Here is a 27,027-nt window from a genome sequence, read left to right on the forward strand (position 1 = left end):
AATAGGTGATAAAGAATTGATCCAAGAAGTTCTGTTTGATGCAGTCGTGAGTGCACCAATTGAAGCTTATTGGACCAGTTTGGCATTAAATAAATCAGAGTAAGCAAGCTTTGTGTCATTCATGGGTGAATTTTTAATAGTTGTGTTGGTGAACTGATGGAATACCTAACAAATCCTGATATGCACGAAAATATTATGTTAACCATTTGATCCTAAATATCGCCAATTCTGAGTTTGGTGTTGTGTTTATATTGCAGTGTAGATCATGAAGATTAGTTTTAAGGTTACCCCATTTTCACAATGTAACTAATGAAATTGTATGCTAACTACAATGCTGGAGAACATCCCGATTAGATTTTGCTAAATTTGAACCGTTTTTTGAAAGCTGAATGAAAAAATATAGTGCTGTAAAACACATACTCGTACTGAATGAGTAAAATCAATGTGATAAGATCTGATTCATCAAACTAAGGATTAGCTAGTCTCCTCTTAGAAGATAAAAATAAGAAATAGTTCATGCTAATATACTGTAGACATTGATACGGCGGCATAAAGTTTCTTGGAATCCTCCTACACAATGAAATAACAGATCCAGTAAACACAAAAGACAGCTGCGGAGAGATGCTAGTGGGAGACTTTTGATCCCCCTTCATATTCTGACTTACACTAGTGAGACAGGCCATTTATTGAAGAATGAAGCATGAGACAGCAAGATGGCTAAGTCTGTGGTCCCTCATTTTGTATTAATATGTCTGAAGTTCTTGTAGCCATATGAGAACTAGTTTTAAAGTAGCTAGCTTGGTACTGATAACGATGCAGCAAAAGACTTCAGCCTGAGCTACCTTCCACATTTTTTTCTCTAAGCTCTAGAAGCTAAAGCCTATCCTTACGGCAGATATGTTTGAGCTAGCTGTTTTAAGTCTAGCTTAGTTTTTGCTTGCTAGGGCAACAGTCACATCTATGACTTGAAGCATAGCTGTACTGCAGAAGTGTTGAATGAATTGGGAGCAAGGCCCGGAATTCCTGCTCATTTTGAATCATGGGGTGACAGTGGCTATTAAATACTTGGTGTACAGCTATGGCACGCCTTTTTATTCTATGGCTTCCAAATAATTCCTCCCCACAAATCCTACCAAATTTACTGTCTCTGACTTTTTAGTGACTCTTGGTCTAAATAGCATTTCTACATTGTATGTTTTCCAAAACCCATATGACTTTAACTAAAAGAATAACATTTAAAAAATAAATAAATAAGGGAACTATACTTAAAATAATCTTCTCAAAAATGTGTACACTTGTACTTTCTGTGACCAGTAATATAGCTTTATCTGTCTACTGTCTGGAAACACTATCTTTGCTTGTGTTCTGCTCTATCTCAGAAACTCTGACAAGGGAGTGGAAGTTGCCTTCCTTGGAACACGGACTGGACTATCTCGCATCAACCTGTTTGTGGGTCCGGAACAGCTTACTAATCAGTAAGTAACAAAGCTATGCTTGGCAGCCATATGAGAAAAGGAGGAAAAAAAAAAAGTTTATTTTTAGGAAGCCCATCTGTTCCTTCCAGGGTTCTATGCTGGCACACTGATATACATAGAATTAGAAAGTTTTTAAGGGATCCCTTAGATTCTTTCATCAACTGGAACATTTGGAACAATGAGCTATTTTACACCTGTAGCCCACACATTTACTAGCCCCATACACTCCTTTGGAGTTAGCTTCACATCTTTATTCTTCAGAGCAGAATTATCAATATACTACATCTGCCGATGATTTTTTTTTTTTTTTTTTTTTTACTATGCCATCTAAACCAAATATCTGTAGGCTTTTTTAGTCATTTTGCATCATTGTTGTGGAAGAAAATTTTTTCATGTTCAAATAAAGCCAAGTGACAGAAGTGGACTGGGTGAAAGAGTAATCAGGAGATTTCATCATTCAAGAGTTTCCTATTTTGCTTGGAGATGTAATCTTGTGGAGGTACAGATTTCTTAAAATGGAGAACTATAGAAATGTTCATCATTAATGACTTTTTCAGGCAGCAGTTTGATAGTGTCAGGCAAATCTATATGCATTATGCATGTAAAAGAAAATCTGCACCTGATGTTTATGATAAACTAAGTTTACTGAATATAAAATTATGTGGTGCTTATCTGACCACAAAATATTGTTGTAGTGTGAGTAGCCTGACAGGTGAGATCAATAGCACTGTAATTTGTTACTGTCAGATAGCAAATGAGAACAATTGTGTGGAGAACATACTTGCTCTTTTCATTGACACAAACTTTCCTCTGCCAGCATTCTTGAGATAATTGAAGAATAAAGTATGTAGTTGTCCATTACCACCCCTTATATATTATTTGGAAAGTAGGCTGTTAAATTACTTTTTTCTGTTACTTAAGAGTGAATGCCAGTGGCAACAAACTACCAAATCTCCAGTGTTTTTTCCATTTTGTGCAGTTCACGGTTCTTGCATTGTGCCGAGAGAAGGCTTTCTAGTCTAAGCCCTTTTATTTGTACACGTCAGTCCAAATGTTTTTAGTGGTACTTAGAGGGACTATTTTTTTAGTATTTTTTCTGTCCTTCACAACAAAAGCAATTACAACTGCGTCGCAAATAATTATTAGGGGCTAAAGTTAACCTTTTTGTTGAATAAATGATATTAGAAAAATTGTGCAAAGCCATTCTCTTTCCCAAGATTGCATTTGTTTTTTTCTTGTCTTTCAAAGCTAGAAACTATCCTGTGCCATGCAACAAACAAGTATTTTCTTTCTCTCTTCTTTCTCAAGAGATTTCCTGACAGCTGAAGATAAGGAGAACATTTTTAATGCTGATCATTTTCCACTCTGGTACAGAAGAGCTGCTGAGCAGATACCTGGGAGCTTTGTCTATTCAATCCCATTTAGTACAGGTCTATAATTTTGTCATTCTCTAAATGCTGTGCCATATATGATGCTGAAAGTATTCCAAGTATGTCAGTACTGAGTGGGCTTTGTAGCTAATTTCGAGTGTTAATCTAAACTATGAATTGAAATTTGCAGCTAATTTACTGGTCTTTTGAACAGGTGCTGCTTTTACAGGGCTCCAAGTGAAATCCAAGATGTGCTGTAACAGTTTTCATTTAATATTTGCACAGGTTGAACTTATAGGCTAGTATTTTAAGCAAGACAAGTCCAATAGAACAAGCGTCCACATTAATAAGAAGCTCTACCAGTTGTCACCTTTGTTGCCACTTTTATCAGAGAATGAAAAAATACTTATTTCAGTGTTTTAAGCTTGATGTTGGGTTGTTGGGGAATTTTGAAATGGCAGTGCCTATATGTTCTGTGCATACACAGAATATGATGTTGGCTGTCTTATTTTCTGAGCACTAAATCCACATGGACTGTTATTTCGAACCAGGGGAAAAAAGCTCAGTTTACACATTCTGCAATGTTATTTCAAATTTTTTTTTTTTTTCTTATTACACCCTGCAGAAACCACAAACAAAAGCAATGTAGTGACAGCCAGTACTGCTATTCAGCTTTTGGATGACAGAAAATCTCCAGTTGTTGCAGGTAAAACTGTTGTATTTTGTTTTGCCCATTTTTTTAAAGCAGTTTGAGTTCCTCACTTTCTTTTGGGTTAGCAGGAATTTAATGTAGGAATATCATCTTTTAAGAAAGGAAGAGGGAAAGATGCAGTTGCACCTGTAAGATATAATTGAATAACTTAGAGAACACTTAATGCCTCCTCTCCCTAAGAACTTGATCCTTTATTAACTGACGACCCGAGATCCCTGTGAGCTATGGAGTTTGACTTTATGGAAATAATTATTATCAATGAAGCATTTTTAGTAGACACAATTCTATATCAACATGAATCAGAATATATTATGTTAAGGAAAACGAAATGTGAGAAAGGACTTTCTGATGTACAAAGGTTCCACTCAGTCTTCAGGTTTGAAAATCCTGTCCTATAACAAATGATACAAAATATTCATTTTGTCTAAATTATCAGAGATATGTTTTGATCAGAGCATATAAATTGAATAACAAAGCTCTACAGTCTGTCAGCCAAGAGTGTAACAGTACCTAAAGTATAAAAGGTGAAGTTTGACAACTACATATTAGAGACAAAACATACAGATTTAAAAATGAGGGTAATTAATTTTTAAATTGTTGGATGTTCCTCACTCAAGTCCAGGTGTTTTTCTGAACAATTTTATCTAGTTCCAAATGATTACTGACTTTTCAAGAAGGAATTAATGTCGAGAAGTCTTACGATTTATTATGCTATAAACCAAGCTCTCTTATCTCAGGGAAAATTAGGTACCTACCATATAAAGCATGAGCCATCCTATTTTCTCATATTTAAAATGCAGTAAGATACGAGTGCAATCCTGAAAGAGCAAGAATGTGCAGATAATTTGGAAATCTCTAGTCTATTTCCTCAAACACAGAAAATCTCCACTGATAATAACGCATTTTATAAGGTCAATAGGAAAACACCCTTCTGACTCCAGTTTGTGTAAATAAATTTTTCACAATTTATTGAAGTCTTCCATAATATAACAGGAAATCCTAAATACGATTTCACACTCCTGTTAAAGCATAAAGCAGCATTTATAAACTTACGTTAACACAGATATCTGAAAATTGCTGAAGATGTAATTAAGAGTTTTCACTGTACAATGAAGAAGGTTGACATGTTATTTCTAGAATGCTCCATCATTTGGAGTTAGAAAAAGGCTCATCGTGCAGTTTACCATCATCTATAAAATGCGTAGGGTTAAAAGGCGCCCTAAAATTTATTCTTTCCTCAGTAGTGTTTGTAATTTAGACTTCGAGGAGATATTGCACATAACCAACTCTAATACTGTTTCAGTAAGCTTTGGGTTTTTTTTTTTTGTGGTAATTGCAAAAGAGAGGCAGATGTTGCTTCCATGTTCCTAATAATTATGTCTGATTTTGAACATTCAAAATTACTTGGTTCACACACTTTCTATCTAAAGTAAAGACAGGGTCTTCAAAACTTTTTAATACCAAAGTGTGTAAAAGATTTCCATGCTAACAGTAAATGCATAATGCCATGAAAAATATGAGCAGTGTATTTACATTGTGAAGCACATCAGTGGTTTTTTACTTCTATTAGTGTAAACTTTAGAAACTGTGTGCTAGATATTTTTTTTAAGTTTGAAGCATTATTAAGAACTTGCTTTGAATAATTTTTCCCTTCACTCTTGTATGGTTGCATGTTTCCAGGTTTTTGAGGCAGGGGGCGGGGGGAAGTCCTCCTTGGATCTGTACAAACCATTTTCTGTGAAAGTATCACTCAGCCAGCTACAGCCATTCAGAAACAAACAAATATATGCATTGTTCTTGTCCTCTTCAAGTTGGAGATCATAAATGTGACTTGTCAGTCTTCGGTTTTCCATCAGAAAACTTTCAACAAAGTAACTATCATCTAGTTCAATTTTTAGGTGTTTTTATAAAGATTGTCAATATTTTGTTTTAAGTAAAATGGATTTGGAGGCAGACTCTGGAACAGTGGTAAATGAGAGAATATTGAAGTTTTTATTAGCCAGACTTGGAGACTAAAGTAGGATTGTGGGTAACATTTTCAAATACTTACATTGAAGCTCAAATTTGGCCAAAATGTCTCATTTTAATTTCTGTGAAGTAGGTATTTCTCATCCCCATTTAGTCTGAGTGGATTACAGAAAGCACCAGGATGGGATACACATTTTGTGTAAAATCACTCTGTTCACCAGAGGGATTTGACTGAAAATAAAGCTGTGCCAGAATGTTGTTTATTGCAGTTCACTACAAGAGTTTAAAACTGGCAGAGAGAAACTAGAACATTATTATAATATGGAAACCTGAGTTAGACGTGCTCACAAAGGGAAAAAAAGGAACAAAACAAGCTCTTACTACAAAATCTGCAGTCTCTTCTATTTTCTTTGTAATTTTTTTTTTTTTTTTAATTCTGTTTTTGTAGAAAAACATCAGTTATAACAGACTTCTTATACAAATCTACACTAAGGCTCATTGCAAGTAGGGAAGACTCAACTCTTTAATAGAGGTAGAAAATCCTAAAATCAATGAGTTTCCAGACTGTTACTACAGAGAACTTGAGTGCTGCTGCTGTTTCACCATCCGTACCTACTAATACCAGTTCAGTGTCAGAACGTGTTTGCTTATTGGCAAAAAACATGTAATTTTTTTTTTTTTTACTTAAATGAATACAAATTTCTATAGAAAATATGGAAGAAGGAGGTAAGTCTTTATTTGCAGGAGAGAAAGGGACAATACTATCGAATGCAGGGGTTTTTTAGATTTAAACACATCCATGCTCAAAATTGCTTTTTCTTAGGGTTCTGTATGACCATGTCTCCTATATCAATTTTACATTGAAATGTTGTTTCTTCAAACTGTCAGTATTATAATGTGAAGGAGAATAAAAGATAGTGGAATTTTGTCGTTTATTCTTCTCAACATGTTTTCAAAATTGTCAAATCACCCTAGTCTTGAAATGCCGTAAAGTTCATGTAAGATCAGCATTCCTTTTGGTGACCAAGATAAAGCCAATCAATACAGGCTATCTGACTTTAGGTAGTAATCTAGCTATTAAAAATGAGGCAAATTAAGACTGAATTATCTCTTTCAAGGCTCATGTGAAATGCAGAACACTTCTTGTTAACTGCTGAGAGAATTCAGCATTACAGTCTTGTATTCTGTGATATTGCATGATAAGTTAACTCATTTGAGGTCCTTTATTTGAATCTCTGTTTCCAAGTAGTGAATATATGGGCATCTGGATGAGGGCAGCATAGGATTTGTGTAGTTACATACATGTTTCTTTTTATTCTCAATTTATTTGGGAAAGGTTATGGTTTCATCATTATGATTTTGATTAAAATAAATTTTTAAAGCTACTACTCACCTAGACAGTTTTAGGAAAGGGATGAGGACAGAAGCAAGCAAACGAAAGTCATCATGGAGTAAATCAGGCTCTAAAAAATGAAAAATGTTTCTCTCTTGAGATTTTGAGAGAGTTGAGAAAGTACATGAACCTTCAGATATGTACTTCCTTATAGGTGCATTTTAGTTCAAAAGCTATAGTACAATATAGGACCTTAAAAGCCCTTCATCTTGAAAAAGGCTATCACTGTTCACAGAAAATATGAAAATTAGCCCTTTCAGATGTTTAATTAAAGATAACAGAATTGACAGAATATTGTTAGGGCAGATACTTATTAAAGAACACCGAGGAAAATGTCTGATGAAAATTGTCAAGATCTCTCGACATTTCTTCATAGAACAAGCAGAACCTGGAATTTCAAACTTCATTGGAAAAGTGCATAGCAATGCTTAGTAAAAAGCTCTGGACACCTAATCGGAAGAATGAAGGATTAAATCTTACACAGGCACAGTCTTTAGTCTCATAGTAATTTGAAATTTAGAGTTTGAAGGAGATGAGGAAAAACAGCCCATTTTTTGTTTAATACAAGGCTGCTTAAAAATTTTGATTTAAGTAAAAATTGTCCTTAATTCTTTTGTGCCTATTTTTGTGCAGAGTAGTTAAGTACATGAATGGTTGAGGTTGGAATTGACTTCTCGAGATAATCTAGTCCGATTCCAGTGGACTAGATCTTGAGCAGAATCTTGAGCTAGAGCAGGTTAGCCAGAACTGTGTCCAGTCAGGTCTCAAACGTCTCCACGGATGGAGAGGCTGGATCCTCTCTGGGAAACCTCTCCCAGGGTTTGACCAACCTCACTGTGAAAACAACAGCAACAAAGTGCAAAGTGTTGTGTCTTCCTTCTGAAACCAGGTCCATGTTGCAGAGGTATGCAAATTTGTCACAGAAAGACCATGAAGTGTGCCTGCACTTCTAGTATTGCAGGACATAGAACAGCAGTATGATACTATGTGAACACGAGACATCTTAAAGATTAGTAAGATTACTGACTGTCTGTATATCACAGTCTTTTCATTTTAACAAATGGCTATGCTCTCAGTTGCAAGGACTTAAGTACCTGGATTTGAAAAATAAGCGTATGAAAAGGTTGTACTACTCTGAAACCTAGTTTGAATGTCATCAGCATCTCTTTCTGTGATGGAAAGGCTGCAGCAGAAAATGATTTAAAATTATTAGATATAACTAGATAGGAGAACCAGGTGTGTTTGTATTACTATTGCCACCTAGCAATAAAAAAAAGAGAATTGCAAAGAAGTTTTGTTTCTGTGATACCAAAGTACAAGGTTTTTATACCTTGTTTATATTTTTAAAATGTATTTATATTTTTTGTAACTAGATTTATATTTATTTTTAAAATAATTTTATATTTCTTTTCTACCAAAATAGTTTATATATGATCAGTTTTGTATTGGAATTCCTATTTATTAAAGTTGAAATTAGCACATAGAAAATGCTAAATGAGTCTTACCTGCACACCTGCTTTTCTGTGGTCTCTCAATCAAAATCAAGTGATATTTTAATTTGTTCATTTTAAAAACCTAAGAAACTTTACCAATATAGTCAGACCTGTAGTTTCTGAGAAGAAGCAAGCCCTCATTGCTCTATGTCACCTTAACTTGAATAGTGGATTAATGGAAGCTCAGTGTAGCTAAATTAGAAAAATGGAAGTAATCCAGTAATCTGAAGATTTCTGTTATTCAGCGTAATTCTGGAAAAAAAAAGATATCCTTGTCGTTCTTACGTACAGGCATCTTAACAGTAATTTTTTTATCAAAGAAGAGTGATTGTCTGGGATGTGCATTCAAGCACTACCATAGCTCTGTGAATCTATGCTGACTCATTCTTTTCTGCTGAAGCTACACAAAAAGAATGATTGCAGCAATTCTTGTTTGGACAGAAGAGAAAAATCAGTGCAGCAGGAACTTTGGTTTTCTTCACAATTGCAAGCTTCTTGAATGGTATTTTTGTTTACCTTCTGTGTATTTAAGTGTTCCTTATACAGATGGCCTGAAGATGAGCCACTCTCAAAGCCTTCTGTGGTGAAGGTTGCCAAGAAGTCTATAGCTCTTTTGAGAATACTAGACCCATAAGGGTCAGATTCTGCCATTCATGAACATATTGAGTAGTAGTTATACTTTGTATGTAGTCCTTTCAAAAGAACAGATTTACTGTTAATTTCAGAATGATTAGGGATGGCCGAATTTTGCTCTCAGCCATTCTTTTCTGCTGCCAAGCAGCAAAAGCTGAAAAGAAAATGGTAGATATTTTCTGCCACCCGAGATTCATATCTTTATATAGCTATGTGACACAGAAGGTTCCAGGGAATCTGTCCTTAAATGCATGTCAGCTACATTTAATTCCATAGCAGATGGTGCTATAACAAAAGGGCATGATAAGTAGTAGGTTACTCCCATCAGTAATGCTGTGAGACTAATAAAAATAATTTATCACATAAGAGATGTCTTGGAAAAAAAAAAACATTTCTATATGGTTTAGCAGAATAAGAGAAATACCTAGGATTGATTTCTGCTAAAACTGTAGATCATGCTTGTGTTATGTATTTGAATATTCGTGTTTAAATATACATTAAAGTATCCATTTGAAATAAAATAAACAGGCCTTTGTAGTCAGATGTAGGAGGTACTGAATCTGAAGACAAGGCAGCCTAACCCTCTTCTATTCACTGACAGTTTGCCTTTAAATGCTTCTAACAAAAGTATTGTATTATGTGTATTATGTGTACAAGGAATTTACATTTTATACTGGCAAACAAATTGTCCCAAGTAAAGCCAGGACCTTATCCCTTTGAAGTCTTTAACTGATCCTTTATTTTTATAACCAGCCCATATACAATTTCAAGGTTGTTGTGGTTTTTTTTTTTCCTCCAAACCCTGGTTAGAGAGAGATTTTTTCCGATGTCCTCATCCGTCAACTTCATTGTTCTTGTTTTTATTTTAAGAACAAACATTAGTATAACAATAAATTCAGTTATTCCATGTTAAATATTCCTAGTCAAGATGCTAAAAGCCCTCAGGTACTTTGAATGACACAATTTGAAGATTTAGGCCCTCCTTTTGTTTCCTGTCCATATGCTAAAAAAGATATGGTAAAGATTTCATTACACCACTAATTTGTTAAAACTAGCATGCGATTTTGAATGCCTCTATTCTGGCCAGAGGAAAGTGACCCTGATGATTCTGCTGATTAAGATATTTCAAACTGTGCCTTGAAAACAGGAAAGACCCCAAAATCTCGTATTACTTTTCAAATACAAATCTGTCTTATTGAGTCTGGTCACACTTCAGTTTTTTTAATCTTCCTGTTTGAATCAGCCTCTACAGAACAGCAACTTGAAAGGAAAATTTGTGAATATACCAGTTTTCCAGTAACTGAGGTTTCTCATGATCTAGGCTCTAAGTAAGGAAGATCCATTTATAATATCACGGAAGTAAAGGTGCACACTGTATCTGAAAATGAATACCTTTACAACACAAAAATTTTGTTCTTCATTCCCTTTTTTCACTGTTTTTTTTTTGGTGTGTTAATGACTGTATATACATGACCTCAACACTCCATTTAGGGTTTTTTGAGTAAATTCAAATGGAGTTTGTACACACATCTCTCTTTGAACAAGATCCCAGATCCTACTTTGAAAAAGTAACTCCCAATAATTTAATCAAAAGTAGTTTGAGCTACTGATATTTCTAGGATACCGTAATGTTTCACAGATAGTTAAATCTGCTATTGTTACAAAAGTACACAGGGTAAACATATCTGGTCTGTACTGCTTAAACTTTTTATTTCCTTTTTTCTCGCATGTATTGCTTTGGTATTACTGTATTATTAAAAACATTCAAGCAAATGTTACCATCATACACAGTCCTTAAAATTTATGATGCCATCTATAAAATTGTATTTTAGTGTGAAGGCCTAAGGGAAAATGAATGTGTCATCATGACACACCAGCCAAATTTTTGAAGGGTTCTAAAATAGATGTTTTCCTTGTCAGGCAAGACAGTGATTTACTTAATCTTTACTCCACATTATAAGCCACAGAAGATTATATTCAGCAGTAGCATTTAGTAAATCCCTCAAAATGCTTTTCATGCTTTGGTGGAAAACCACTAGTTTATGTTTTTCCAGAGTTTCATGTTCATTTTGAGTATTATCTTTGTATTCATAAACGTAACATTAGTCTATGATGTTTTCAGTTTCAGGAAAATTGAAACGTGTATTTGTACAGTCTAACATTAAACAACTCAGAGATTTAGGTTAGGAGCCGTGATTTAGGAAGTGTGGTCTGTAGGTAGTGCAATGGAGAGAGGTAAGCTCCTCCACAGAATGCTGTGGTAAAATCCTGCCTCTCTCCGTTGGCTGAACAGGGAATCTGAATTTAGATGGACTATTCACAGCCATTCACACATTTGTAGTCGTTTGTATTTGTTCTCAATACACTTTACCACTTCACCATACAGAATTAGTGTGTGGAATAATTGATTAACAGGGCTTTTTAAGATAGTTCTCTGATAGTGTTGGCTTGAGAATTTAACCCCTATTTATATAATTGTTGGACTTCCCTCACTACTTGTTCTCAGAGAATCTGGAGCTCTGATGGATGAATTAGTAGAACAGTATCCCAACACGTATAGTATTAACATGTATAGTAAATTACATACAGCATTCTGCTCTTTGATTCTGCACTTCTGCTTTGCTGTTGGGATTTTTTGTTTGGTTGGTTGCGTTTTAGTACTATGTAATTGGGGTAAGAGGAAGATCCTTGTGATCTAATAGCGATCAGGTTCTAGGGGCATTTTGCTAAATAATTCTGCTGCTCGCAAAATAAATCCCTGACGGTAGAACAAAGCAGATAAGCTGTCAGGTCTTTTGAAAACTTCAAATAATGCTATGCAAGTATGAAGCTGCAATTACATTGTATATGAATACATTAATACTATTTTAAGTACTGTGGATTAACTAATTTATTTTCTCCTAGTAGATTGTATGTCCAGATATCAACAGTGTTTTCATATGTGTTCGCTGTGTCTTGAAATACGGATGAAAGCCTTATGCAAAAAGTTCAACATATTGTGTACATAGCCCTAAAACATTGGGGGATCCCTCTGTAATCAGCAAGAGAGAGCAACCACAGCTTTCATTGGAGATAGTTATGAAGTATGTTGTCATTGGTTTGTTTATTATGGGTTTCTAATTCCTACTCCTCCCCTGTTGTGGCTTATTTCCACATCCAGATGATTGACATGGCCGCCTGTCTCATCTGGGGAGCATACAATCACATTTTAGGTAATATAAACCCAGGAAATACCAAGACTCTCTTATGATTACTATGACTATGCCATTTTCAGCTAAGTTCAAAGAGCAAAGTTGTAAAAGTAGGCATACTTTCTGGATGCTTAACTAAAGCCTATGCATCTTCGTCTTCTGGCCAGCAAAGATACATGGTTATTAGCAGGCAATAGTTGGGGCTTTTTTGTTAATGTTGTTAATAATAAGCTATGAATAATGTCACTAGAAGTTCTACTTTGATATTCAAGAACAGGGATCCTGATTTTGTTTGGACACTGTATTACTAGGGAATAATGAAGCTGATTTTTAACTGATTTTTTGCAAGCTCTGGATAGAAAGACACATGTGGCAAGCAAGTGTGTTTCAGTTTAAGCTTTGTTTCTTTCAGTGTAGATACTAAGGATGTCTTTGGTAAAGAACATTGGCATATTGTGATTAATGTCTTTTCTAAACTGAAATTTTAGAAAGCCTTTTTTCTGTGAACAAAATAGTATGGTGACTCTCTATATGAAAGACAGTAACACAACAATATGTGTAATTTCTCTGTCCTTGTAAGTGTCTTGTAGAATAGTGTGTCCTGATATTTTGTTGACTTTGGGGGGAAAGAGTGTTCTTCATGGAGATTAGAAAAAAAATACTGTGCTTACTATAATACCTCTCATGAGATTGCAGGAAAAACAGCAAAGCTTTCTCAGGAACCTTTATCTGAAAAATAAATCTGTGCAGACAACTTATTTCGGTGACAGATGTTCATTGCTAAGCTTCAGAAATTAAGGGCAGTTCTGTGGGGAATCCCTAGATCCAGTCTTCCACTTGTTGTCAATAATTGTTATGAACAACAAATTGTGCCTTTTATCTCTGTTTTTCAGTAGTTGAATATTCTGTTGCCTCTACTGAAAAATAAATAATTTTACATTTACTAATTTAAACAATTGAATCAATACTTTTGTCTGTTGAATATCTGCTATTGACTTATCGTCATAAATAACTGGAATTTGTTAATTGCAAACACATTTATAAATATTATATATAGTCTTATAAACCTTAAATGAAAAATTTCTTGTGTTTTTTTGTTGTTGGGATTTTTGTTGGTGGGTTTTTTTTTTCATTATTCAGCAAACAGCAAGTTAGAAAGTATAAATCAGATTTTGCATGGATTGTCTTGCTCTACTCCTGTACCAGAGTGAACTTATGGAAATATGAAATACTGTGCTTTCTGGCAGAACTCCATATCCATTTACAGCCTTATGCGTGCGTGAAAATCCCCCATGCATCTTAAATGTGACTTGGAAAGAGTCTTTTTAAATGTTGTGCCCTTCATTGCCTCTTCCTCACCACCGCCCCCCCCCCCCCCCCCCCCCCCCCATTTTCCAATAAGAAAAGCCTGAAAGGTTTTTGTTGATAGGACTGTTTTTTAAGGACTAGGAAGATGTTCTGGTTATTCCTGACTAGGAAATATCAAGTAGTTCTTGTTTTTCCTTTACTTGAACGTATCAGATATGTAAAGCTATTTGTGATGGAAGCTACATTGCTGTGTCTGAGCCTATTAGAAACACTGTCAGTAAAATCTCTCTGGAGGTCAGAAGTTTGTTAGCCTTCATCTTAGGAGCTGCAGTTTCAGTGTAAGTGTGCTTATTTTAGGTTGTCACCATAGAAAAGCACTGATTTGGCGTGGCTCTGAACTAATTTTTTGGCCCATGCTCAATAACATCCTATCCTGTATTACTTCTATGTTTTGCTTTGTAAAATGTTATTGCAATGACTGGATAAGAGAGTAGAAAATGTAGTTCTACACACTCCAATGACTTAAGTCTGAAAGTAGATTATTCATTAAGCTTTACCAAATATTTACAAGGAAAAAAAGCAAATTTGCTTCTTAGATACATCATCAAGAGATGAGATTCAAAGAGCCTGAATATAAATATTTTAAAAATTCTGTGCTGATGATGTCTCGGTTGAAGTAATGTGCCAAATCTAGGGTACCACACTTTAAATGTAGAACGTAGAAGAACTGAAAAGGTTCCAGGGAATGCAGGGGGAAAAAAAAAAATGTTTGGAGAACGTGGTTTATTTAGTTCAGGACAGAGAAGAATGAAGAGAGCCTAATAATAATATGAAGTACTTAGCAGTCAAAAAAAAAAAAAAAAAAAGAAGGAGGACAGACAATAATTGATTGTTTCAGTGTCTGTTAGATTTAGGTTTAGACTGAGATGCTTAATTTTCTCTGGACATGAAAGTAACTGCAGATGCAGGAATGACCTTTAATGTTTAGGTTGCAATTATTACTAAGTAGATAAGAGCAAGGGTTACATCACTCCTGCCATATCGCCCGTTATGCAGTTGAGGTTGTTATTAGAATAGCTACAGAACTTGATCTTGAAATTCATCTGTTAGAAGGAGAGTGGAGGTTTCTGAATGCCATGACAGCTTCTGTTCGCTCTTATTGCAGACTGTTACTCAGCCATTGTCCTCAAGTCTCCTGCTCAATGGAATAAACTGGCAAGATTTTCACCAAAGGTTTAGGATAGACGCTAAGAAAAGCTCTTAGACTATAAGCATAGTCTAAGCTATATAACATATAAGCTACCTAGACAGGTCTTTAACCCTGTCGCTCTAGAGATTTAGAAAACATGTTAGAGGTCTCTCACAAATAGCCTAGGTCTTGGAAAAGGTAGATAGAGTTGCTGATCTCTGTTGGTTGCCTTAAAATAATTTATAAGAATTATTTAATAAATACTTCTGCACATTCAAAACATTCCTTCCGTTCTAAACTTATATTACTCAAATAGTTTTGTCTCTGATTCCCTCTGATGGCAAAACTGTGCTGCAGAAAGTTAGAGCGGACCCTTGAATGAATCCAGCTGAATGTTCTGTCTGTGAGAGGGAACATTTAAACCTGCAACTGTATTATCCTCCATACTGAAGGGCAGCACTATGGTGGGTGATGCATCTGCAGTCATGGTATTTGCAAAATGGAACACTTGTGTGTGAATTTGGGAATAAGAAGCTTCAGAAATGTCTGTAGCAAACATATATGCCAGCAGAATAACGGGTGGTGTCTCTTCATATACGCTGTATGTGCTCATTCCAGTGTTTGTATGTGGAAACAGTGTAGCATTTCTTCTTCAGCATTTTTTCAGCTTTCTTCTTTCTTACCTACCAAGTGATTTAAACAATTATACATGATAATTAACAATGTAGTTCCTATTTTCTAAGTCAAGTAATGTTTAATTGTTGCCTTCTAGGGCAGATGGGAGGGTAGAAAAAATGTATTTGGAAATGTTTTTAGCACATTTAAGTTATCAGTGGCAGTGTATAGACTGGCTGGTTCTAAAATTAATTGTGAACGATATTTCTGCATACATACCAAGTATTCTAAGATGTTAAAATATAGTCAGCCATTTGTAGCTATTTTGTACTTTTCTTTGCAGAAAGCTCACTCGTGTCAACTACTGATTGTAGCTGCACTGTAACTCACATGTTATACTAATATTACATCAAGAGCTAGTAATGGAGAATGGAACACTTCAAAGTGGCTACATCAAGATTTCATTATCTCAAACAGCCTTAAATAGTGACTTCAGAATACATACACAAAATATAGATAAACTAACATTCTTCTATATAAAGTCTTAATATATGTTCAAACGAATATATGTATTTACATTAGAAAAAAAAGAAGGGAAAAAAAAAAAAGACAATAATTACTATTAAGCCAATCCTATTTAGATTCCAGGCTTTTTAACTGAAGTAACAGCTTTATTTTAAAAAACACAAAGACAGAAGTAACTCAAGCCAAGGAACTATCAAATGGCTCTTTTTCCTCAGGAGTCCCGTGCTGTCTGACTGGGGCCAAATGCTCTCTGTGGTATTTAGCAGTAATTGCAGCATAGGCACAACCATAAACAGCAGCTGCCAACATCATTAGACACACAATTCCACAGACAACTCCAGTTATTACTACAGTGGCAATTGCATGACGTAAACTAACAGGCCTTGGTTTTGGTTTGGGTTCACAGGTTGAGCGGCTGTTTTCCCCATGTTCGTGGTGATGAGTATGCTTCAGAGAACTTCTGTGCTCAAAGCTATGGTGGTGAATGCTAGCCAGATGAACATGAGCTGTTGTTAGAGGGCATGCCCCAAACAGCTCATAGGGAACTTTGAGGAGGTCCTTTCCCTTTCGAATCCCTGGTGTTGAGCAGATAATGCCATCACTTATTCCACCTGAAAAAAAACCCAACATATTTATGATCTTCGGATTTGGCAGTTTCTGAATTATTTTAATATAAAATTAACAGAAACCTGAAATAACTTTATCATCAGCTTTGACTTTACCCTTTCGAAGATTTATAACTATATTTTTAAGATCTTCTTCCAGTTAGATCAATGATGAGATTACTTTGCTTTAACACTCATATAAGACAGTATTTGCAAGCAGCTGTTTATCGTGAATTAACTTATCTATAATTTTATGGATGTAAAAGTAAAAAACAACAGTGGTATAAAAGTCAGGACTAAGTCATAGATGGAAAAAAGAGGTATTGTTAACAGCAAATTAATTCCATTCAAATTCATACCATTACTTCTTTTTATAAAGAGAAATGGAAACAATATACTTAGAAAAGATTTCCCACTTGGTTGAAATATTCCATGAAATAGTCATTGTTCTGACATCATATGCTAACTATAGTGAAGCAAAGAGAAAGTTCAGCAAGTTGTACGTATACATGAGCAACTTTTAAAGCAAGGCTCATGGTAAGAAAAAATACAGAGATCTAAAGGAGTTAAGATTGATTAATCTATTGCATTAATTTATTGCCCTGCTCAAATGGCAAATTTCATGATTTTTCAGAGCCAGCTTCTACTCTATTCCAAAGGATGTTTTTAGTATAACTGGAAGTGAAGTAGGAAGCCTCAGTCCTGGTATATCACACAGTTGTTCCTTGTGTGTAGAGGAAAACACACACTTCTAATTAGTCCGTATACCACAGCTTTAGGGGTGTAATGTGTCAAGGAGTAAACAAGACAAAAAACAATGTTTACATATTTTAAAAAACTAACTAATCAAATCAGCTGAATTTTCTTCCCCTTCTCTACCAAAAGTAATCCACCTTTCAGCTGCAGCCAGGCATAGAAATTTTCATCTCGAAAAGACTTTGTCTGAGAAAGCAGTGTATGCAGATGGACCCAAAATGACATCTGGAGACTGCTCCACGAATATTGATGATATTCCAAGACGATGTAAGCGTAACAGCTTGTCTCTAGGTCTTTAATAGGCAAACCCAAAGCATGGTGCCAGACACCTCCAATGTGTGAGTTTGAATGTGGATATAGCTAGAACGTCAAATCCTGCAACTGTGATGCTTCTATGGTTTTAAGTAACTAAATATGCATGCTTGAAATGGGACAGGACTCTCAACTGAACTAAAGCATTCTATGTGTTTGTAAGTATGCATCAAATTCCAATTGCTTGAGCTGGATTCAGCTAAAAATACTGAAATCTTTTGGAGTTATATTGGACACAATAGTCAATACTTTTAAATTCAGACAATGTTCCATCTCTAGCAATGTTTTGTTAGGACTTGGAAGGAATACCTGTAGAGCCACAGTACTATTTTATCATAAGTATACAATATAAGTAACGGGAAAGATTAATGTGAAATGTAACTAATTTTTCTTCATGTGATTCACAAAATTAATTTTAGGAAAACGTAAAAGTAGAAGAGAACATGGTATTTGGGCTTCCTTTAAAACTTGTTGCTAAAATGAATTTCTAAGTTCCATAGGACTTCATTTAAGTAATCTCGGCAATGTTCAGGAAGATGGAAGGGTATCACTAAATTTCTAAACAATGTTGTTCTTTGAAATAAATTACTATACTTATGCCGCTGGCAGAGTAATTAAAATAATCTGATATGTATATCTTAGATCATTACATTCTTCTGCACAGAGAAGTCAGAAGCTCTGCTGATATTTTTTGTAGGAAATGGTTCCAGCATACTACAACTAAAACCCTGGGATAATGTAATATTTTACCAATCCGAAATATTAAGATTTTAACCCTGAGAGGAGTTTTGCCTTTTATCTTTTCTAAAAGGTTACTTCTGACAGTGGCTTTACCTCACACAGAGACTATTCCTGTATTAATTTTGTCCCTGCAGAACAGTACAGTTTTCCAGCTTTCCTGTAGAATTCTGATGCCTGAAAATGGCAGTTCATTGAATCATAGGCAACATAGACCATGTTCACATGTGCTATGTTGCAACATGCTCCATGTCACTTCCATATACAGATAGGTAATCAGTAGTTTGATCATATGCAAGCATCAAAGCCTGATTTAGAGAAAAGCAAATTGCTCTGCTGTTGTGAATTCTGAACATATCTCCTGGGAGAAAGAAATTAATATCTTTTAATTCTTAATTCCTTTAGAATTAAATCATGCTCTCTTTTCTACAGCATAACTCATTAATATATTTAAAAGCAGGTGTGACCAAAATATGAGACTATTTTTATTCATAAAATTCACTTTTATCCATGTTATGGTATTGCATGTTTCTGCCAGGAAATTGTCAATTAATTTAGTACCTCTTCTGGTTAACAACAAATTAGGAATCAATACTAGACAAGCGTAAACTTGTCCAAGGTGTAACATACATTTTTAGGTAAAGTATTCTTAAAATATTAAAGAGGTACTAAATGATAATTTATAGAGGAATTAGAGTCCTGAGTTCTCTAAAGTTAAATTGATATTGATATCTGTCTTGATATTTACCCTCATGCATCAGGTAAAAAGCTTTTAAACAGTAGTTTGGTTTCCAGCAAAAATATATTGGTAGAATTAAAGCAAGTATATGTGCACAAATGTACTTCTTGTATACATACATATAAGTGTATGGATATATATTCATAAAAACACTACACACATGTATTTCCAGAATGTATCTGTACATCCTATATGATTGTGTGTGTATAATTTCTTTTTGTACTGATATGAAATTCCTCTATGGTTGTAGTTTATCACTTGTATTTATGAAAGCACCTATATTCTGACCTATGCATAAGAGTGTATTTTAGTATGCTTATTTGAGAAGATGGCCTAAGAGATGACGTAAATTGTTAAGCCATAGTAGTGAAAATCATTTAGATGCTGGTTAAGTGTTCTCATGGGCATTGTAGGTAATGAGAAAGATTCCTTACCTCTGTATAAAAAGCTCTCCAGCCACAGTTTCAGGCCAAAGACATTACAATTACATTGCCAGGGATTATCTTTGAAAAGAACCACTTTCAGGTTTGGAAGTGACTCCAGCAGAACTCTTTCCATTTTCTGAAGTTTGTTATGCTTCACAGACAGCAATGTTATATTCCCTGTGCTGTTTCCAAAGGAGTCAGGCAAACGTATAATGCTGTTGGATGACAAGTCCAGTTCTTTTAGATGTGGGAGGAAACTGAAAGTCTTGTTTTCTATATAATGAATCAAATTTCTTGTTAGGTTTAGAACCTGTAGATACCGTAATTTTTGGAAAGCACCTGGTGCCAAACTTGAAAGAGAATTATTAGACAAGTCTAAGATTTTGAGCAATGGTGTTCCAGTGAATGCATTTTGGTTGATTCTCCATATACGGTTATTCTGCAACTGTAGTATCTGAATTTCAGGAGGTAAGTGGTCAGGAATTTCAGTAAATCCTCTGTTCTTGCAGTCTGCAGTTTTTGAAGCTGTATAGCATAGGCATTTGTTGGGACATCCATGAGCTGCACATATGACAAAGATGACACTCAAAACAAAAAGCCAGTTACCTGTATCACAAGTGAAAGAAGATTTAAAATTAGTTTAAAATGTCTGTATTTTGGCAATATACAGGTCATTAACATGGGCAAAGGATATAAAGCTCCATAATAAATATTAATGTTGATAGCATAAAGAAAGTTATTTCTTTTACAATACATTAGTAAATTACAGATAGTATTGAAGTGGTTTTACAATGCAGAATGAAGTTAGTGCTTCCATGGTCTTAAAATTAAGTACTTCCCATGGCTTTATCTTAAGTACAAATGATTTTCAGGAGTATTTGCCATCAGCAGAGCAGTGATGTTTGAAGGGAATGTGACAGAGTTTCTAAAATTACTAAATTGGAATGTTTCTCTGGTAGGAACAACTTGAGCCATCTTGTGTCAGAAGCATTGCAAGTAGAACTTTTGTTTTTCTGTGTTTTTACCAGTTGTACTACCTAAAAAGAATAAAATTAATGTGCCTTCAAAAGAGTAACAAGCTTCAAAGACGTTGCTATAAAAACAAGTAACAGTACTTCTTCAGCAATCCAGATTCTGTTTGTTCTTCAAAATATCTGTGTTTACACTTATTGATTTAACTCCCTGATCTGAGTGCCAACAGTATTTCCTATAGGTACAAGTTTCTTCACAATCAGCAAACATTTGTCAAGAAGCTGTTAAAAAGATGAATGAGTTGACAGGAGTACTTAGTAATATTTAGTATTTGTAATTATCTTCTGCTCCCTGATGTTCAGGTCGGTTTTAACTGAAAAAGTAATAGTTTTTATCTTTCATGTCTTGCTAATGATCTTACTTTGAAAACAAGGTACCACTTAAAGATATGTTCGTATGCATAGCATGAAATTAAGAAAAATATCAGGTCATGTTGAATAATTAGATTTTCTTTGACTAAAGAAAATCAGAATGATAAATTCTTTTGTAACACTATTTTTGAGATGACTTAAATAATTTTTAATATTTATTATTTCAAAGTGTTAAGCATTTTAGTTAGTTACTACTTGAAAGCTTTGGAAATTAAAGGACATATTTCTTACTGACTTACAGAGATCAAACATTAATTAGTAACAGGCAATATCATATTAAAGGCATAACAGGGTATGATTATAACATTGAATATGACAAATATATAAATGAAAGTTTCATTTTGAGACTACAGTTTGTCACAAACTAGTCATTAATTTTCATTTGAAAATTAAATTGTATTTATATTAAAATTATACATAATATTCTGCAATACTGAATGCTACATTGTAGAATTCACTTGAAAGAATTCAGCATTCTTGCAAGCAAGGAAAAAAATGCTTTCAGTTCATTACGTTGTTCTGCAACAGTTGGCTTCAGAAACTGAGACACAGCTTCCAGCGTAGAGTTAAAATAAACACTGCTTGGCAAAGAAATGCTTAGAGAACAGAAAAATTTCATTATTAATCTGAATGATTCAATATCTCACCTTTCATTCTGCTTTGCTTGTTCTTCACCTTGCAGAAGATTCAGTCCAGGTTTCTGATGCAGACCAGTATCAAATACTTTGTTCTGTTTCCCACCTCAAATCCATAATGTGCTCATCCAGTTTCCTTTCTGTGTGGGTTTTTTTTTTTTTTTTTTTTTGGATGGTATCTGTGGCTTGTTTAGAAGTGCAACTATTTCTAGTGAGTTATTCCATCAGCTTTTGACTTTTTCTTTATCACAATCTTCCCCCTTGCCCCGTGCTTTTGTGGCTCGCGGATACTTACTCTGCCTCTTAATCAGTCAACGGGCCATGCAAAGAGTGTCTGTCAACTCTAACTGGACAGCTGTAACATACAAATAATGACCTGATAGCCTTGCCTTTTTGATTTATTTAATCTGCCTCAAATGCAAGGCACAATAACAAAGCTGCCTTTTCAAATCCAGTACAGTTTCTGAATTCTGGTGGATTATTAGCTATGCTGTGTCAATTTTTGCAAGATCAGATGACTCTCAACACAGATTCTGATTATCCTGGGCCGTAAGTGGAGGCAGTGGAGTGTATAATATCACTACGAATAGGGCTGTGGGCTGATGACATGGTTTTGACAGCTCGCTTGTTTGCTCTTCTAAGCTTATTCATCTGATATCCATTAATTGTGCTGACAGGAATTTCTTGCATGGGAACAAAGGACTGGTGACTCCTTTCATAAAAATGGCGTACGTACTGGTATGGTCACCAAGAATACTGAACAAATTTATTTATGTTCAAAGATATTGGAAAGAAATAGCAGATGATAGTAAAATTGTACTTCATGTGTTCATATGGTGCCTTAACTTGTCTCTTTGGTACTTCTTCAATATAATTCATTCATATTGTACTATCTACAATAATAAAAGGATTAATGTCTTGTGACTATGAAGAGGTATTTAAAGGAATGAGAGATCTTGTGTACAATTGTCTTTCAAGCTCATGTGATCAGTCCATCTGTTAGCTGTTCTAAGGAGAGGGAAGTTGTGCAATCAAAAGCTTTCAGAGGTATTCTTATATGTAACACAGTTTTCTTGGGTTCAAATTCTGCTTTTAGTGCTTTTGAAAAGATCACACAAAGTTCACTTTCTAAGGCAGGATTTATATGCTGTAGACAATGGTATGGAAGGAATCCTAGAAAAGTGACATCATCAGGTCCAGACTGCTATTGAAAAAGGGGTCTTAGAAGAGGTTATCCAGGGTCCTGGAAAGCTGAGATTTTGATATTTCCAGCAAGAGAAATTTCCAGAAGATATGTCCAGTAGTGATTCCATCACTTCTCTGGGCAACCTACTCCACTGTGTGACTGTTCTCAGAATTAATAATTTTGTTTTCCTTGAAACAACCTGTGTCCATCACCTTTTGTCCTGTCGCAGTGCATCCTTGTAAAGAAAGTAACCCCATCTTCTCCATAGCTACTTTTTGGTTACTGAAAGTCTGTCTTTAGATCTCTGCCACCCCCACCCACAGGAGAGAGCTGCAACTGTTATTATTGTATGCTTTGCAAAGTTGTTTCTGACACCAGTCAAGATATCCAAGAAACAGTGAACACTGCTGAGCAGTGAAGGAGCATGTAGAACAACTGACATTCTATAAAGTAAACATGAATGTTCATTTTGAGGATACTAGGGTTATTGCTGCAAACGGCAGACTGTACCGTCCTTTGCACTTTTGATGAATGACGTATCCTGATACAGGATGAACGTCTGCAAATTAGTGTAGAGGAATACTGTAGATGTAGATTACCTGTACCGTAGTTATAAGAAATAACTCCAGCTTTACAAAGGGAGAAGGAGATAAGCTTAAAGATTAGCTGTAATGTACTTTAAATGAGTGTCAGGTTAAAGCAAAAAGCATCTCTAACCATTGTTGCACAATACATTTATTTGCTATTTCCTTTCCCAAGCTATGTATGTGCACACATATACAAACATAAACAGACCTCTCTTAAATAGTACCAGTGAATCATCTTAATGAAGACAGAAGGAAATGTAAAAAGGACCATTATAAAATGTGATCGTCCTTAGAAGTTTCAGCCTTGCTAGCTACAGATACTCTGTTTTGCACTTTCAAAGAACAAATTTAGGTCAGGTACTTGTTGCTTGAGATGACATCCCTCTATCCTTGCAATAACTCATCCCTTGTAGCAACGATAGCCCTTTTCGTGACTTTTGATTATATTGTAGGAGAAACTAGCTATTATGTTATTGTTTTCTGGTATGATAAGACTTTTTCACACTTCTAAATTCTCTTTGGTATCTAAAACATTATTTTGGCTTATGAATGCAAAGGGTGTCTTTTTAAATTTGTTTTTCCTTCTTAACTAATGTTTGCTGGCCAGGTGGGCTTACAAGCTCCCACAGCAGTTTATGTCATCTGACAGAGGGCTTAAAGAATGTATCTTAACTGCCTCTCTTATTTTAAGTAAGTCTTTGCTACTATAATTGTCTTATTTTTAGTGTGCGCCATATTAAAGAGATGTTCGTAGGATAGGGTCACTAAAAGTTAAGCACTGTGGGAGGTTCAATTCCAACAATAATGCAGAGGTTGTTTTATGTACTCTGAATTGTGGTATAAGAAGTTATTGCTTTTTTTAAAACATTCATGCTGAGTTCAGATTTGGAAACATATGATTAAATCTTGTTGATTTGCTTTTCGTGTAGATGTGGCTATTTTTTTTTGCCTTATATTGAGAACTCTGAATACACATGTTTTGTAAACAGAAGTTTCCCCAACCTATAATTCGTGTCCTATTCCCATTTATTAGTAATAATACTTTGGTTATGACAGAGAAGTCTGATGTGGTGAAAATTATAGTTGTGACACAGGTAGAGATTTCCCAGAAACAAAATAACTATTAAATCTACTCTACTTCTGGCCTTTTGAACAACCAGCAGGATTCTTTTCAGTTGTCTGATGTGGTACAGCAACTGTGTTATTGTGACTGCTTAAATTAACTTGTGCCTGCTTGTAACAAGATATGTTTCCCATCGCAAATACCAAGACAGCCCAATGAACTAATATCCCATCCCTGTTGGCTGGCAGGGGCAGTTCAGTGTTTGCTTTGCCAGTGAACGCTTTGTTGCAGCAGTTACTGCCATCTGCATTAGAGGAGTAGTATACATAAGAATATTCTCTTTTACAGAATTATATTAATTAAATGCTAGCAGAAGGAAACAATTTAACTATTTCAAATTTTTAAAAGCTACAGCATTCAGATTCCACTGCATTGTATATGGAGTCAAGGCAGACATGATCATATACAAAAATTTTGCTAAGACAGCAGCAGACAATTCTTATACATTTCTTTACTAGATTTATTTTCCTTATGCTTTTGAGTGGGAAGGTATTAAAACTGTAACACTTATGGGGAAACGGCATGTGCTTTCTCCTTACTAATGTGTGTCTCCAGACAGGTAAAACAGCTCAGCTCTTACTGAAGTCCTTAAATGTTACTCTGGGCAATGCAGAGTCCTCTTCATTTTGGTTCAGGACGAAAAAAAAAAAAAACAAAAAACCAAAAAACATATTTGTTAGTGAAACAGCCTGTATGTCTGTTGTTAAAAGTCTCTTCTTTTAACTGGCACTTTAAAAAATGCATCACTGCATCATGGAGAAAGATCTTATCCTTTCTGTGCTATGAGTCAGAATGCTGTGCAAACAAAGATGACAGGACATAAGAAAACCTTGAATCCCTCATGATTTTCTTTCTACAAGGGCAGTCTTTGTGGTCTAACTGCTCAAGACCCTCTCAACTTTTATCTGGTAGGGTACTAGGTTTTCAAAAGTTGACAAAAATTAGAGGAAGGTCCTGGATCCTACTTCTGCCTACTTTTCACAAAAGAAGTATAAGCCAATGAATCAAACCAAATTTGTCTTGAGGAAGATTTATACCTTAAAAAGCTGGCTGTATTTTCCAGAAAAGGTGGGGGCATGGATTTCTTCAGGCATCTTATTGTTTACGTAGGATAAGGGGAGAGTAATATCAGCTAGGGTTTAATAACATTGAATCTTGGTTACCACAGTATAAGGAGACACCATGATGTCTAAAGTGTTGTTCATGTTTGTCCTTGGCTGGTGTTATGACTTGTTTGGTGATACCCCTTTAAGGTGAGAAACAATGTTTTGTAACTTTAGAAATGAGGAAACAGGCAGGCAGTTGTGATTTTGTGTTTCGGATCACTGAGTTTGAGGGGAAGAGCACAATTTTCTTCTTTTCACTGGCTTATTTTGCTGTACTTAGATACATCTGGTACTTGTTTATACAGTACATAATTAATCTATGAAAAGCATTGTTGGAAGTTATCCTTGGGCCAAAAGTTTAGTAGGATTCATGTATATAATCTGGAGCCATAGTTACCTCATGGGGCAAAAAATTGTTTAAAAGGGATGTAAACTTTCACTCTTAAGGGCTTTAATCAACCACTAATGACACTAGTTATGAAGAAAAACCTTTCCCTGTGGGCAGGGCTTTTTCCCCATAATTATTGTTTATGGGAATTTTTACACCTTCTTCTGACACCTTTAGAAGAGGCCAGTGTATGAGATGTAATAGTGGACTAGACGAACTGGAACATACGGCATTCCAAGTGGAAATTTACAGCAGAGGAAGGGATAGCTGGGCAGACTTACAGCCTGCTAGTTGAAGCAAGCTGCAAACTGGTGAGGTGTCTGCTGCTGTATCAGGTGACATCATTGGGGCTGCGTGTCTGAGCACCTTCTCAGTTTAGGTCAGAACTCTAGTCAACCCCAGAGCACTCTTCTGGTTTAGAGGGGAAAATTCTTTTAACAGTCATATCCAGGTCTTTGCCGGTAATCTATAGACAACTGTTTGGGTCAGTCCTTTCTCTGCAGGTTTTTTAATTTTTTTTTTTTTTTTTTTTTTTTTTTTTTTTTTTTCCCACTAAAGTGATGCAAGACTTTAATTCCATTGGGTATATCAGTTGGCAATTTGTTGTGATATTATAACTTTAATATAAGGTGTTTAGGAGTTAGTTTGACTTGTATTCCTTTTCCTATGACTAAATGAGCAGAAATAAATGCAGGTGAGAAGAGTTACTTGGAAAATGCTCAAGCACCACCCTTACAGTATGCTTCAGTAGGTAGAAAATTTATTAGAAGGGATGCAAGGCCTTCAGAATGAGGAGAAGCACAGGGAATAGAGATGCTGGACTGCTTTACCTTAACTGCAAATTAGATGAAATTGCAGTAAGTGGCAGATTATCTGCCAGCAGAATATTTGCACTATAACAAATAGCGGGGGTAGGGGAGGAGGAATGCAAATTCAATTTTCAATCATTTCCTGACTAATGACAATGACCTATTATACATGCTGAGCATCCATATATAAATATATCTCCAGTGTGATTAATTAATGAATTCATTTTGCTGTTATTGTAAATAGAAAAATATATTGCTTGACATAAACCTAACAGAAATGAAAGGAATAAAAACAAAAGCTAGAAAAATAGGGACATATACATTTTGTTTTACCTCAACATTT

At 35.1% G+C, this 27,027-nt stretch overlaps 2 protein-coding genes across 2 annotated transcripts in view; one reads left to right on the forward strand and one right to left on the reverse strand.

Annotated features, from left to right (window-relative positions):
* The window catches only part of CACNA2D3 (calcium voltage-gated channel auxiliary subunit alpha2delta 3), a 466,721-nt gene that overhangs the window by 374,005 nt on the left and 65,689 nt on the right, over positions 1-27,027 (forward strand). The window contains exons 24-27 of the mRNA XM_086470039.1: positions 6-99; positions 1,380-1,475; positions 2,784-2,905; positions 3,471-3,551. Coding sequence (XP_086326165.1) covers positions 6-99; positions 1,380-1,475; positions 2,784-2,905; positions 3,471-3,551 — 393 coding nt within the window. The remainder of the gene's footprint in view (positions 1-5; positions 100-1,379; positions 1,476-2,783; positions 2,906-3,470; positions 3,552-27,027) is intronic.
* LRTM1 (leucine rich repeat transmembrane protein 1) lies at positions 16,050-26,217 on the reverse strand. The gene is made up of 3 exons (XM_086470294.1): positions 26,157-26,217; positions 19,457-20,053; positions 16,050-16,483 (listed from the first exon to the last, which is right to left on the reverse strand). The coding sequence occupies exons 1-3, from the start codon at positions 26,215-26,217 to the stop codon at positions 16,050-16,052; spliced, it is 1,092 nt and encodes a 363-aa protein (XP_086326420.1).

This window comes from Leptosomus discolor, chromosome 9 (assembly GCF_034619465.1).
Source record: "Leptosomus discolor isolate bLepDis1 chromosome 9, bLepDis1.hap2, whole genome shotgun sequence".
NCBI classification, from domain to species: Eukaryota; Metazoa; Chordata; class Aves; order Leptosomiformes; family Leptosomidae; genus Leptosomus; species Leptosomus discolor.

Excerpts from the sequence above, each read along its gene's own strand:
- LRTM1 (XM_086470294.1), bottom strand. The coding sequence starts at position 26,217 with ATGTCACCTGATACAGCAGCAGACACCTCACCAGTTTGCAGCTTGCTT. Across the intron at positions 20,054-26,156 it reads CTTGCTTCAACTAGCAGGCT|GTAACTGGCTTTTTGTTTTG; the intron begins GTAAGTCTGCCC and ends CTTGTGATACAG. Across the intron at positions 16,484-19,456 it reads GGAGAGCTTTTTATACAGAG|GTGGAATAAGTGATGGCATT; the intron begins GTAAGGAATCTT and ends GTTTTTTTTCAG.